General features: G+C 37.9%; 1 protein-coding gene across 2 annotated transcripts in view; it reads right to left on the reverse strand.

Moving 5' to 3' along the window:
- Positions 1–16,485, reverse strand: part of LOC141994242 (connector enhancer of kinase suppressor of ras 2-like) — a 530,195-nt gene that overhangs the window by 20,673 nt on the left and 493,037 nt on the right. For both annotated transcript variants that reach the window (XM_074964467.1, XM_074964466.1), the window contains one exon: positions 12,281–12,352. In XM_074964467.1, the coding sequence (XP_074820568.1) occupies positions 12,281–12,352 (72 nt within the window). The remainder of the gene's footprint in view (positions 1–12,280; positions 12,353–16,485) is intronic.

The raw sequence follows: 16,485 nt of genomic DNA on the forward strand, positions 1-16,485 counted from the left end.
GAGATGGCACTCCTGAGGAGAGAGGAAACTTCTGAGAAGGGGAGCTAAGTTGAAGGTATGCTCCAAGAGACAGCGAGCTCTCTGGGCACCTAGAAGGGATGCTCCTAGAGATGGGAGAATTCTACAGAGAGAGCTGCAGTTGGAACCCCCAAGCAACAGCCAGAAGCCTGGCCTGCCAGAGGTATGAGGTCTCATGGGGAAGAGCTGTCCTGGGGAAGAACTACTCTTGACAGACCTCTATAAACCCCTCTGGATGAAGACTCTAGCCCAGAAGCAGCAAGAGACCTGACTCCAGAGTTGGTGACCTGAGCTGAGTGAACCCCAGGTGAAGAGCCTGGATGGAGATGAGTAGTGGAGTAGATGGATTGGGACTGATTTGATCTCTCAGCTTGGAAGCTGGGATGAAGGTTTTGTTTAAGCTTTGTGGTGGACTGTCTGTTAAATAAATAAGACCCTCCAAAGAGGGTCCTCCTTAATTTCTAAAGCCTGCTTGGACTTGTTTATACTTGGAGTGAAGGGAAACTGAGGCAAGCTTCATCAAGCAGCAGCATGCCTGACTGGAGCAGCCTGACTATGATAGATATACACAGAGGATAATAACTGAATAACTGAATTACATAATAACTGAATTAACTGATAATAACTGAATTACATCTCCCCTCCTCCCTTAGCTTTTCTTTCTATCTACTTTCCTGAGACTCTTCCTGCCTCCTCCTTTCCCCCAGCCCTAAGAAAACACTCAGCTTTCCCTCGCCCAATCCTCCTACCTTAACATGAGTTGGTTAAATACATATATACACACATATATAGGCTGTGTTTAAATAATTTTGTGAAAAAAGGAAAATTTATATTGACCATATATTGTTATATCATTACCAATATGTGGCTTAATATTGATAATTCTGTATTAAGATATGTATCTATACATGTCAAGACCAATGTAATTGCAATGTTTTATTGTAAATTACCCAAGATAGCAATACATAAAATCTTTCCCCAAAACAACAAAATTATGATGATTGTATATCCTGTCTCCAATGACGATACATGCCTTGTTTTGCCAACCTGGGAGCCCAGAGACCAATGGAACACTAAATAGTTAAAAAGCCCTTTTCTGTAAGGAAAGACGGCACGGGGGTCAATTGTCAGGAGCTGTCCAAGAAGACAGGCTCACACAGAGAATCTGTGGAGGGAATCTTAAGAAGTTGGAACTTCCCCCCTCCAGATCCAGGGAACAGTAAGCCTTAGGGAAACCAGGCATGCACATATACTGGTTTATTGTTTTAAAGATTTGTTTTCTCTTACATTTGTTTTCTCTTGGTTCTAAATAAATAACATTTTGCTTTAAGAAGGCTGTTTGGTTACTGGATTCCACTGTCATAGCTCATGGAGGCAACAACTGCAGGGTCTGAACCTAAGTTAGACCTGCTGAGCTAGTCATGGTTAGTACCAGAGCACTGCAACCAAGGCCTTGTCTGAGAGTGGGAGAATTGTGTGATTTCACCCAAAGATTGGTGATGGATAGAGACCTGAGAGGTGCATTAAAGAGTTCAGGAGTGGTCAGAAGTGCAGTTAGTTGTGACAATAATCCATATACTTGCCCTTGGAGAGTGAGTCATCTCTGGATACCTCCAATCACTGAACTGAGGAGCAGTTTCCCCAAAATCTCCATGTTTGTGTATGACGCAATGCTATAAGCTGAACCAGAGGACAAGTTTAAATTCATTTGTGGAGTATTTAGTTGTAAGAAGGGGAAAATGTTAGACTGTTATCAAAATGAGGCAATGAAGGTAAGCATTTTCACAAGTACACAAGTCCTACTATGCTTTGCTGAAAACTTGTAGAATCCAATAAAAATAAATAAAAGCTTTTTTATTTAAACAAATTAAGTAAGCATTTAATTAGCCTTTACCTGGCCAAAGCTCACGTTTCTTGTTTCCCTGAGAAGGAATTTTTTTTAATCTGCAGTCTCATCTTAAATCCCTACAGCAAATACAAGAGTCCAGAACTCTCAAATAAAAATCTATAGTTAAATCACAAAACATCAATTTCTATGGATACATCAATAAACTAAGAAAGACTTGTTTCCATTACACCATATTTACCATAGTTTGTAATAAAATCAGGAGAAAACCGAAGTTCAAAGATATTTTTAGCTGTTGAATATGAATTTATCTCACTAGAATTTAAAGGAGGCTATAATTTAGAATTTATGAACAGAACAGACTGTTTGAGAGTGGTTATTAACATTTCTGAAACAATTGCTGACTTCAGGTGTAAAAGGTGAGGTGATTCTGTATACTCTTGTCTACACTAGAGATATTTTTTAAGTGTTCTCTGCCATTGCTAACAGTGGATCAGTTCATAGCAGGTTTAATTGACACAGTGCTTACTACAGTGGCAGCAGCAGGGTTCAGCCTACACCAGGGCTTCTCAAGTTGCTATCTCTGGTGGAATTTAACTGTGGGAATTTTTTTAAAAAGTCTGTATAAACAAGGCTTTAGGGCTTGAGCCGGTAAACATTTGCACACAGATTAATAGATTTTTAAGGCCAGAGGAGATAAATACACTCACCTACTCTGACCTTCTTCATAATGCAGATCTAGAGTGTCACCCACTAATTATTGGTCTAACTTATAACTTCTGATTGACCTAGAGCATATCTTTTAGAATGACATCCAGTCTTGATTTATAAATTGGTGGGACAGGGGCATGACAGAGGAGAGGTCATGTAGACTCCAAACTGCATGGTTTAGAGTATCCAAGAAGTTTTACATTTGAGTGAACTTGAGTCAGTCCATCTAACTCCTAAAGACTGTTCTGTCGTTGCCCATCAGTCCTAATCTGCACACTTGTATTGCTTCCAGAGTTGACACTTGGGTCCTGAAAGGCTAAAAGTACTAACAATTACACCATCTAGTCCCTGCTTCAAGCAATTTTTTGACCAAGGAACAATTTTAATTAATGATATTTTATATTTTTCCCAATTTTGGATGTACTTACATTAAACAATGGATAGTGGGGATATAGAAGAAACAGTTTAAGTCAGCTAAAAAAAGGAATTAGTAGACATAAATTAAAGAAAGATCTAAATTCAAGAAATAGTCCCTTCCTTCTTTAATTGCTTCTTGCTTTTAGAATGCTAATTGCTTCAGAATGGAAGCCTTCAAATAAAATTTCAGTCAATAAATAGTCTATCAAATTTTGGGGTATGTAATGTAAGGATAAACTCACTAGCCTTAAATACCTCTACATCATCATGTCTCCTAGCTTCATCCTCCTGACCTTTACATCTCCATCTACCCTGACCCTCCACACCCTTCTCTTCCTCCTCACACCTGCTGCATTTCTCTGTCTGCTATCTCCTATTTTCACACATTTCCCCTACTGCCTCACTCATAGCACCATAATTCTTTCTTCCCAAAACGTACACATCTAAAAACCAATATAATTGGTAAAAGTACCTATATACATATTGCTACATATCATGGGATTCCAAGACATGCACATGATATACCTAAGTAACCACATATCTGTATATTCTCAACCCATGTGTTTTGTTCCCCAATTCCCCCTACACTGATTGCACCTCACTTGTGTGGCTTATCTCGTATTTGCATTGTAAACTAGCTCTTTAGGGAAGATAATACATCCGTTTTATTTGTTTGTGAAGTGCCTACCCTGCTTTGGTGTGTTTAAAAAAAATTCACAGAAAGTTAGAATGGAAAAAAATAAACATGAGTAAAACCAAATAAATACATCTTTAGTATCATAAGGATTCCCTTGATTCATTTATTTAGTAGTTGTAATTTATTCTATACATTTTATACTGCCACTTTGACTAAACTTTATATTGCATCCTTGCACTACAGCAAGGTACTTAAGTACAATATGGTGTTAACTACAATGATCTATATGATATAGTAGCACTTTAAAATAATTGATTGTGTATTGTGTGTCCTGGCTTGTCACTAAAATGTTCTTTTTTTACTTGAGATTAAAATATACATTCAACAAATGCATGTCAGGAAATTAGGCAAATATTATTTTGACCATTTTCTAAGGTAGTATAGGTCGTTTATACATTTGGTTGAATTAGCATTCATGTAATATGTAAGGCTAACCTGGACACATGCCTTACAAATATTCAGTCCTTTGTTTTCCTTGAAGGAAAAAAAAATCATAACTGACTTTCCACTCAGAAATAAAAGGGTAAACAGACTCGCATTAATGAGCTCATCTATCCAAATACATCAACTCTCAGTATGCAGCATTTTTGCTATTGTGTCTGTCACAGTTGCTGGATTTTGATAAGTAAAGTCACTCATGGGATAAAACTAAGTATTCTCTCCGATTTGATAATTTCACATGAGTCTGTTGATCTTGTTTCATGCAGTGTCTACTTAAATTTGTCAGGCCAGCAACAGATGAATAAGCCCTAGACAGCTTAACAGATGACAAGTGAACCATAACAATTCATGGTCTCTTTGTGTGTGCGCATCTATTTTATGCATTAAATGGGAATCTTTTTTAAATTTCACCCAACAGATGAAGGCACAGTTATGTTGTTTTCCTTCCCTGCTGGCACTATTAAGCCCATTATCTCTATAGGGGAAATCACTGCTTTGATAGCACAAAAACATCTTCATATTGCACAAAAATCACAAGTGTGCCACAGAAAATACACTAAAAGTAATTTTATAACAAATTGTGGCTTTAAAAATCTGACAACAGTCACGTGGCACTAAATCAACTGGGCTCTCATTATTATTATTATTATTATTATTATTAATATTTATAGATTTGTTTTGGTAGAACTCACAATGTACTGTGCACTTTCAGGACATCCAAGAAAGAATGGTCACTACCCCATGGGGCAGGACTCTAAGAAACACGAGCTGTTCCTTAAAAAGAATTTGTTAAGATAATTTTTTTTATATTTTTAAAAGTCCTTATCTGTACTCCTAAGTAACAACTTGGACTCCAGTGAGAAACTGCTGAGCTTGAATTAATATGCAAACTAGATACCATTAACTTGGGTTTGAATAGAGACTGGGAGTAGCTGGGTCATTACACATATTGAATCTACTTCTCTAAATTAAGTATCCTCACACCTCCTTGTCAACTGTCTAAATGGGCCATCTTGATTATCACTACGAAAGCTTTTTTCTCCTGCTGATAAAAGCCTCTTACACTTTGTATGGCAACTTCCACCTTCTCTGTACTTCTCTGTATATATCTATCTATATCTATCTATATATCTTCTTACTATATGTTCCATTCTATGCATCTGATGAAGTGGGCTGTAGCCCACGAAAGCTTATGCTCTAATAAATTTGTTAGGTGCCACAAGTACTCCTGTTCTTTTGCGGATACAGACTAACAAGGCTGCTAATCTGAAACCTGAAATTAAATAACAGCAGCTTTAAAAATGAAAAAAACCCATCATTTATTCTGTTTGGTTTTGCATTTCACTTTGATTAGATTGGCCAGTTCTATTCCGATTTTCATTACCACAATAGGGGAAATGCTTAATTTAAAATGCAAGTAAAAACAAACATCACCACCATTCACCTGATTAAATATTTCTGTTACCCCATTTTATTTTATATCACCAAAGCACCAAAATTAAATTTTGGGTTTAAGGTACTTGACACAGTCCCTTTCACAAAATTCTTCCATATGTTTTTTTTCACTTTACTGACATGAAACACTTTCAGGCACTCAGAATGCAGAGATATTGTTTAGTTACGGAAACATAGCTATATTTTCCCCTTATTTATGCAATTTTGTGCCATCTCATTCATTATAGGGTGTTATTTATATAATCACTTTGTTTTATTTTCAGTTAATTCCTCAATATCTATGCAGTTTACTATGACTGGCTCGCAAAATAACTCGATGGTTACTACTCAGTAACTATACTCTGAATACACACATTTCTCTCCTCTGACTATAATTGCTCAGCTTTGTTTCCTGTATTCAGTTCTTTAAAACTGTTTGCCAGCAACAAAGATGCTACCTCAGCTTCTCACTGCCTTCAGCTGAAGCAGCAAAGACTCCAATATTTGCATAAAAAAGAAAAATGTTTATAAAACAATGTTCAAAAACTCAGACTTATTCACTTCCCTTCTCCCTGCCTAATCACACTTCATGTGAAGTCAATGGGAGTTTTGTTTACACATAAAACTGGTGCAAACCCCGTTACGACACACTGAAGCCAGTTATAAACTGAGTGAAATGGACGTAGCTTAATTCAGTAACAGGATACGTGGTGAGTTAATTAAATCAATTTTAGTTAAACCAGTGCAAGTTTTGTAAGCAGCTCAGCCCTCATATGGAAGCAGGATAGGACCTTTCTTGTCATCCTACTTCCACACACAATCCTTCTTTCCTCTCTACAAGCTAAGAAGGGACCTTGTTCCCACAACATTAAATATTTATGTACTGGGAGTCGGTCTACTTCAAAGTCTCCATGATTACCTATTGGTCGCGTAAGGACTCTAGCTGTCAAAGAAGACCTGGAACTGTATAAAAATGTCTTGGGTCCTGATCCTTTTTATCTCAGATCTGCCTGATGCTTATGCATGGAAAGCTTAAGTCCTAAGACTGAGATCTCCAGTCCTAATCTGGATCACCCTCAATATGAACATTGGACTACAACCTATGGACTAATTCTGAAAGAACTCTTTGGAACTACAAAGGTCACCATCTCTACTATGAATTTGATCTCAGAACTGTACTCATGTCTGTATGTATACTGATCTCTTTCTCTTTTCTTTTAAAATACATTTTAGTTTAATTAGTAAGAATTGGCTGTAAGCGTGTATTTGGGTAAAATCTGGAATACTCTTTAATCTGTGAGGTAATATGTCCGATTCTTTGGGATTGGTAGAACTTTCTTATATGATCAATAAGATTTTCAGTAATCCTCATCATATTTGACTTGGGTGTCTGGGTGGAGGCCTCAGGCTGGGTTGCTTTGAGGGAACTGTGTTGCTGGCTTCTGGATAACCAGTGAGGTATTATAGAAGCTGTTTTGTGCTGGCTTGGTAAATCAAAGTATTGGAATATCCACCAGCTTTGGGGTGGATGGCCTGCCCCATTCTTTGCAGTTCATCCTAACTGAGTGACATCAGCGTGGCTCCCTGGGATCCTAGTCACAGGGATACATCCTGAATATAATGAAATATCATAGAAAATAGCTCATTTAGCAAACGTAAGAGAATCTCAGTTCCAATATAGTAGGGCTAAATGGAGCAGTAATAAATATCTGCAGGTGTTACATAATGTGCAGGCTACTAAGACAGTACATCTAAACGAAATACACTAAATTTAGAGTTAAAAAGAAGATACATCAATAACAGGCTTTTTTGCAAGTGAAACCTTTCATGCTGCTCAATGCTTTGCGTAAAACCAGTGTGTGTGGAAGCCATAATTTGGGGCAGAAAGCTGTTGTATATTTCCTCTCCACACTGAGGGAGGGGGTAAATTTCATGAGCTTACGCTGTACTGTTCTCTGTGCAGCGCAAGATGGTATAATTTTGTGTTTACTTTTCAGAAAGGAGGTGTGTGCCTTAGGAACTGGGAGATGCTCTAGCTATGCCTCCCCATGCAGAGCTGAGCATCTGTATGCACTGCAGTTGGGTGTGTCCCTACCTGTATGCGGGCTGGTAAAGTGCAGGCTGGAGCCTGGGAGAGGGCTTGGCAGGCTGCTCACAGCAGTACAGTGTAAAGGGAGCCCAAGCTGGTGGTCCAGGGAGGGGCTCAGTTCCAGGTGGCACCCTGAGGGGAACCCGTCACACATACATCACACAAGGTGTATTAAGAGTTATGAATATATGTTGGCATTATGACTCAAGTGTGTGTAAACCAGGTATGTGAGGGGGAGTTGGTAAACATGTCTATCCAAAACAAAGGAATGTGTGTTCCTCTCAATTTACATGTAAACAAGACCATCAAGATAGCAGTGGGCGGAGATGGCAGGAAACAGAACAATCGCGGCTCCACTAAATAGGTGGGTGGCCCTTCAGTCTCTTGAATGTGGCCACCCAGGTGCGCACCTTAGAGAGAACTATCCGCGGACCACCTGAATGGAACTCGTGGACCACTGGTGGTCCACGGACCACAGTTTGAGAACCTCTGACTTAAACTATGTCCTATTGTTAATAAATTTGTTTTATTTTTACTGTAAACCAAGTCAATGCTGTTTTTAAATGAAAGTTAAGTTAATAAGTTTGTGACTCTAGAGGAACAAATGGACCATATGTCTTTGAACTATCCAGGAAAGAGGTGGACATTACAGAGTGCATGGTTTTGAAAAATGTGGGATTGGCAGTGTGTTCGGTCACCTCATTGGTTGTCACCAAGGCTAGTGGAAGCCAGAGAGGGGCTGTAGACAGGCTGCTTGGGTCAGAGCTGCTGAACCAGGGCTGTCTAAGCACACAGACACTTGTAAGCTAGTTCTGAGCATCCCAGGCTGGGAGCTACAGGAGCAAAGCATTGTGAGGAATCCAAGGCTACAGGGCTAGTGGTGACAAAACCCCCTCACTGATCTGGATTGCACCCTTGAATCATCACTGTGGCATGAGGCTTTTATCAATCTATAAGCCACCAAGTAACCAAGCCAAGTGAGAGATGTGTTAATTAATTTCATTAATTCATTTTTAAGAACACAAGTGTACTCATGTAGACCTGACAAAACTGCATGTACGCATTAATTTTGCAAAGCAAAGTCTGTCTGCAACAAGTGACACAGCAGGAACAATTAATCAGCAACAGAACAACTCCATGTGCTGCAAACAAGTCAATCATTACTGATCAGTACATAACTCTTTCAGGAAATTAGGACATGGTATTAAAGAGAAATTGAATAATTGCAGTGTGTAAAAAATACATTAATTGCTTTTCAAGTGAATAAATACTGAATCTGGAGTGAGAACCTGAAGTAAAATTAACTGTCAATGAGAGCCCACGCTAACAGCCATTGACTAAAGTGGATGTATTTTCTATGTTTTGGATGTAGAAATTCTATTTTCATGTTTTTCAAATAAGAGAATCTCAAATGATATGGTTAGATTGTTCCTTCTGCCTCCATGAAAAACTCAATGGAATCCTACAGGTATAGCAGGAGTGGGTAGTGACAACTCTGTAAGATAATACTTCCTCATATTTCACGGAAGCCCCTTTGTTGATGGTGAAGGAATAGAGCTGAGGGGATAGGTATTTGCTGTGCACTGACCTTAGTCAGCCCCAAGCCCTCTCAAGAACACCCTCTAAGTCTGTGGTAGAGAGAGAGAGAGAGTGTGTGTGTGCGTGCGTGCGTGTCGGGAGGCATAGAGTCACCTAAGCCAGTTTTTGTCCATAGTTGGAATTCCCAACCTGGCATAATAGGTACAGAGCTAGGGTTAGCATGTGATCCAATAACTGCTCCTTTCGTAAGAATGGAGCATCAACTCTGAAGGCAGTTAAGTGTTAGATGAGTTACATGTCAACATTGTTAACTATTTCATTGTTGTTAACTCCAGCTGAAATTTTGCATTATTCTGGGAACATGGATAGAGTTTGAGCAGAGTACTATCATTTTCCTCCCCAAAACTGATCCCACTGCTTTTATCAAAGGAGCTGAGTCTGAAATTTCAACTACAAAAGCAGTAACAGTGAATTCAAGTTTTGACATAAAATTTCAACCATGGCATGCATAGATTCCTTGAGCATTATATTTTAAGCATGATTGTTAAAGTGAGACTAGAATTTTGGTGTTAATACCAACAAAAACATAGCAGCAAAGCAAGAAAACAAAACAACGTCTTGTCTAGCCACAAAATTTGGAATTATACTGGGAATTACGAGGATAGGAAAGATCTTGAAATAAAGGAAAGGCTTGACATTTTAATAACTTATACAGTGCCCCAGCTGTTTAGAGACTTTTTAAAGCCTCATGGGAAACTTTAAGACATATTCAATTTAGAGAGAATTCTGTTAATATAATGTATACCTTTCACTTAAATTATTTTAATCTCCTGCACAAAAAGTGCCATTTGACCTTTTAGCTGGAGCTTTCTATAGACAATTTTAATCAAATACACACAATTTCATTTGGATGACTTTGTTAAAAATTCATTAACAAAAGGAGATTTTTCAGACACTACTTTTAAGAATGTGATGATTACAATGGAAGTACAATGGCAGAACCTATCAGTATACTCTGAACATTTGCAATGAGAGTAGATCATCAGGCAGGCCGATGTAGAAGAGCTCTGCTGTTAGTACTTGCCCGTTGCAGACTATTATCTAACTGGGAGTATATTTTTATATTTATTTCATGTGTAAGTTTAACTTTGGAACTGAGAGACAGTTTTGGCACAGGAGTGCCTACATTTGTGTGGGAACCAGGAACCAGGCTGGTGCTCACCTCTCTTATTACCGATGTGCAAGTCTTATGCAGTATATTAGTGTAAAAAAATCGCTGAATTATAACACAATATATATAGTATACATTCATCTGTCTGTATCCCTGACTCTTGAGGTTTTCAAATATTATTGCATTATTTTAAATGTCTTGCTCACTGCCTTTTTAAAATGTCTTTCTTTACAGTCTGCTGCTACCGTAATAGGTGATTGTCAGAGGAAGATGAGGAAATAATTGAGCATATGGAACATCAGCAGTTTAAGATTGAGATGGAATCCAATTTGTTCCCAAAATGAAAACGGGGGCATATCCTCCATGTTTTCTCCTTGTGAAGATGCTCTCCAATTGTGTAAGCTAGTGTGGTTTCAACAATAAAGTTACCTTTTGAGGCTGTGGAGGAAGCTTCTCATCTTGTATTTGATATTTTGGGAACTTCCTCAAAAATAGTTTCTTTCCCTATTTTGGATTTAAAAAAACAAACAAACAAAAAACAGCCTGCAAAATCTAGTTGGGCCAATTCAGCTTCTTGTCCACCCATTCTAAGAAATCTGATAAACTGTACCAGGCCGTCATATCCCATTACCATTTTATTTACGTGATAAGACAGAGAAGGTTCTACCATTTAGTCTGAATCAGGTGGCACATTCCCATGAGTGGGAATATGCAGAGGCCACTCAAAGAAGAACCTGGGGTACACCATATCCATAATTCACAGGCACATAAAGGTATAATACATTATTGCTCCAGTCCTGGTCTATGGACTTTAATGGAAGAGTCGGTATCTGTAATATACATGGCCCTAGTTTTCAAAGATGTGCATGTTTAAGTGGCCACATCCAATCTGGGCATATGAATCCTTATTGTATGCAAACAAGGAGGGATTACACACACACACACAACAGAATGTGCAATAACAATCCCCAGCTGTTGTGCATGCACCAGGGATGTGTACACCAAGGTCTGCACACACAGAAGGCAAACTCACCTTTGAGAGTTTGGATCAAAATATGTTGTTCTAAATTGTTAAGTGTCAGCTGTAAAGATTAGGGAGGACAAAAGTGACATTAAACACAATTATAAAATAGCATTTGTTGGGGAAGCAATCACATTTGCTGACAAATGATCTGAAATGTGTGGTTTTTAATGCACAGGGCAAATTCTGTTTTCAGGTACACATTTGTAGCCCCACTGAACTCTATGGGGTTGTATGCATGAAACTGACAGCTGAGTTCAGATACACACCTATGTATTTTAAGACTCAGGTAAAACATTAAACACTGTAGGTGAAATTTTCAAATATGAAAATTCCAGACCCTTTCTATAATTGTGATAATAGCAGCACAGTTATGGAGTGGTATGGTCACTAAGTGTGCAGTTTTGGTTTAAGATATACAGTTCTTGGGCACTGGAAGCATTTGACCTTCAAATGTTGGCCTTAGTATTTATAGGCCTAATCCTGCAAAATTTATGCACAGAAGACACTTTACTCATGTGAGAAGGTTCATGAACTTAAATGAGATCACCTCATCGAAGCAAAGTTACTAACATGCATATTTAGAGGATCAGGCCCTGTGGCATTGCAAAGACCCTTTCACATGTATTGTTTCAAGCACCACATAAAGAATAAACTGAAGAATGAGGCATACATTATAACACTACATGCAAAGGCATGAAGTCACATAAATCAGTAGCAAAGTCAGGAGCATATATTAAAAGCGCTATGAATCTGCATATTATGATGTTTCCTAAGTGACATGTGTGTTCCTAGAAGAGCTGATATAGTATTTTCCTTACATTGTGCTATTCCACATATCTCAGTAAAATTATTAGGGTAGTCCTATGAAGAAATGAAGAATAGAAGTAACTTACCTATTCATTTCTTCAAGACAGTCAGTTGCAAAGTAAAAGCTCTTAATTTTGGGGTGGCATGCTTTGAAGGCACTGTAAAACAAGCAAAGGAGAAAAATGTAGTTTTTTTTTCAAATAGTTTGTCTATAATGACTTTATTCCCCTTTGTTGATAAATTTACATGATGAGGTTGAAAAGTCCTCCTTAGACTTACTTGCTCTTGGGTACTTTAGAATGTTTTAGAGTTACACATACATTTTTCTATGTGAGTTCAATGAAAAATGATAAAAGACAAAAACACTTTGTCATCTATGGATGAAAACTTTTCAAAGTGTTCACTCTTTAACTGACCTCTCAAGTCCTCATCCTCAAAGATAACTTGAACAACACTTTCAAAAGATGAGCCTGGGAGCTTAAATTCATAACTTTGATAGACACTAAAAACCATGGACTTGATAAAGACACTGGATTTATGGCTCATTACAACAATCTGTAAAATCATTAATCACCCTTTTCCCCCTATGACTGCAGAGGTATTAACTGGCCATTTCACCTTGAATGGTCTCCTACAATATGTATTACTACTGCTGATGGTTCCAATGTGTGGAACTAAACAATCAGTTCCACCTTATATTTAGCTGTGACACTGAGTACATTTCCCAGGCCTGACGAAGAGCTCTGTGTAAACTTGGAAGCTTGTCTCTTTAACCAAGATAAGTTGGTCCAATAAAATACATTACCTTGCCCATCTTGTCTCTCTAATATCCTGGGACCAACATGGCTACAACAACACTGCAAAACAGATCCGGTAGCACCCAGAATAAATTTACCAATTCACTTCTGCATTTGTTCTGTCTCTCTAATCAGGGACTTTTTATTCATATTGAACTTGATGGCAGCAACCTTGTCACTCTGGGGGGATATAAGACATAAAATTGCTTCACTGACAAGTGAACAAAAATGTGGAAGCTCTCATTAGTGGGGGCTACCCACTCCTGAGTTCAGAAACAGCTTCTAAGAGTGAAACAAACCAGTCAAACCTCAAGTGGTCTTGGGGTTTGTAATTTATTAGCTTTGATATTTTTGTTTGTTTGTTTCTTGTAGTCACAATGGGCCCAATTAACCCTTGGTGTAACTTCATGTAAGTCAATGGAGTTACATCAAGGGTGAATCTGACTTGATTTCTGAAGCTATCATCAGCTGTGTGGTCAATGTCTTATCTTTCACATACAACTTTTTCATAGCTGAGTTTTCTTGCTGTGCTTAGTGTCTAGATTATTTACCATTTCTTCAGTTTTGGGACCAGCCTCTGGCTAGTGGTTCAGGATGTGTATATCTCTTTACATCTATTGTAGCATCACTCTCTTATAAAACTCCTGGGAAGGCATTCAGCCAACAGTTTTCTGTTCTTTCACTAAAGAACTCATCCCAGGTCACTGCAGAGCCACAGATAATATCCCGCAACTTGTAATCTTTCATTTCCTGAAAGGCTGTCGTTTCAGAGTAGACATCCATGTTCGTGTCGGGTATTTTTTGTAAAAAAGTCACTTCCTCTGTTACAATTGCTCTGGCATTAGTTAGCAGAAAAATGAAAGAAATATCTTAGTCTGTAGTTTTCACTGGTAAAATGGATAAGATGAAGAGTTGTCCACCAGCAAAATAACTTTGGAGGGTAGAATAGGTGATGATTCTGCAGGTGAGTATGTGACTACAGAGACAAAACTCTGTACTTTACATAATTTATTAACCCTATCTTCAGTTATTGATATGCTTGTTGAGTTTACATACTTTGCTGACAGTATTATGTGCTTAAAGCATGTGGGATTTGCATACAGAAATAATAATCTCATTTTATTATTATCAATACAATCTGCACTAGCCTTAGGCATCATTATGAACAGTCCATGCAAGCACTGATCTTGGATTCAGTTTATGAGGACTTCTGTGAATCCTGTTTTGGACTTCATATGCAATAAACTGTGGAAGTAACATTTTGTCCATGATAGTTAATAAATGTAAGAAGTGTGTTTGTCTTAACAATACTATATACTGTATGTTACTCCATAAAATTCCCCTTAAAATATGTGCCTCCCCCTATAAAAAAAAAGTGTGTGTAGAGGCAAAGACTGCAACTGTTGATTTAGAAAAAAAGAATCATGCTGATATTTTCATTTTTGAAACATTATCTTAGCTCTATTTTAATAGAAACTCAAGTTAATGTGGTGCTGTGAAAGAAACAAGACTGACAATGTTACAGACTGACACCCTCTAATTATCTACAGAACAGGCAAGCTTCTTGCACCCAGCACTAAAAATATGTCTCAGATGTGGTCTATGGGATCATCTCTTGAAGTGGGACAGTAGATCATTATTCTTGCTTATTCAGCCCTTGGCTTATGTTTGGACACTGCCAGCGTGGGTGCCAATGATATGGACAGCTGTCCACCGGGAACTGGATTGAGAACCCTAAATTATTTTTCACGCAGGTCCTTAACACAGGTATTTGATAAAAATAAGTAGACTATGAACCTAGAGATGAATGGCTTTGTATCCTATTATTAATTTCAAAATCAATTATGTGGAAAACCATGGGGAGGCTTAGTCCTTCAAAGTTAATGGATTCTTATCTAAAAGCACCCATTAAAATGATGTATTTTGGATACGCTCCCTAACTTGAAAAGTGTTCTTCTGCCAATGTCCTGATCCATCCAGCAGAGTCACAGGCAAGCATCATGCTCCAGAACAGCATTTATCAAACTGTTGTCTGCGGAGCACTGGTGGTCTGCAGAGAGCTGGGTGGTTACATGGAGCTCCTTTTTTCTAGCTGCTTTTACAGGCTAAAAGTGGCCCACTTCACTTGTCCATGTACTTCATTGAAAGAACAGCTTAGATGCCTAAAAAAAGAGTTGGAAAGAAGAAGGAGTCCTTGTATTTGTTGCTGTGTAAGAGGATACAAAGAAAGAGGAACTGCTGTCAGGAAGCAAAGACACCCGTGGGACAATAAAAATTAGCTAAATACTCTATTATTTGTTACCACAGGCGTGTTGCACAGTAAAAATTGGAAGGCAAGTGGTCTGCCCAAGTTAAGGGGCAGGTGGCTTGCACAATATTGATCTGAGGTGCCCATCCGAATGGGAGAAGTGGTGGTTCACAAGACACTGTCATTCACACAACGAAAAAATGTGACAAACCCTGGTAGTAGCATGGTGTTCAAGGCTAGGAGCTAAGACTGCTTAGTTCTAATTCATTCTCTGCCATTTACTATGCAGCCTTCGGCAAATCACAAACCTCTCTGCCTCAGTTTCTCTGTCTACAAAAAAGGAATATTTACCCCTTGGTTCTTGCAATTAGATAATATTTGTAAAGTGCTATATAAGTCCTAAGTGTTCTTATCATAGTCATACCTCCATATCATCCCACTTCCTTCATATTACCGGATAATTCTTTCATTACTGATTATCGTTAATAGCTGGATTCTGGGTTAATGGCTTTGAAATTGTTTCTACAACATCTGGACCAGAATTAATTTTATATTTAATTTAATTTTATATTTAATTAATTTATATTTAGGCTCCCCATTTTTATTTTTAGTAAGATGTCCAAGGACATGATTTTGATTTTATGTCTGCAGGTTATGTCTTCACAAACACCAGCAGTTCCTGTATGTATTCAAACTTAATGTTAGAAGATATGCAGGAAAATGCATGTGAAATTAATCAAGCCCTAGCCTGATTAAAAGATCCAGTAATACTGCACATGTGGAAAGACGGCTGAAACCAAAAATCACACAAGGGGACTAATTCATATTACCACTTAAATAAATGGAGTTACCCCAAGGAATAATTTGGCCCACTATCTCATATGTATTTTGTACAATTAACTGAATAAAATTTTTAATAAAGTATAAATAGACTGCTTTGCTTTTAACAAGAGGAAATCTTCTTTCCTTCTGCCCTCTTCAGAATTTGATCTTATATCTGATATCGTATTTGTTACTTCCAATGTTATTTCATTGACACGAAGGGGAGTTGTATTAGGCCTTGCAATAATGCCATTTATGATGCATTTTGATGGTTCCAGATATATTTAGCCTCTTTTATTAACAGTTTCCCAGTATCAGTGTGGGGTTTAGTGTATGCACATGTGTACATTTTACTGCACTCTATTTATGTGGTGTTATTTCTTTAGCAAATATATATGCTCACTGTTGAACTCCTATAATGGTT

This window comes from Natator depressus, chromosome 9 (assembly GCF_965152275.1).
Source record: "Natator depressus isolate rNatDep1 chromosome 9, rNatDep2.hap1, whole genome shotgun sequence".
Classification (NCBI taxonomy): domain Eukaryota; kingdom Metazoa; phylum Chordata; order Testudines; family Cheloniidae; genus Natator; species Natator depressus.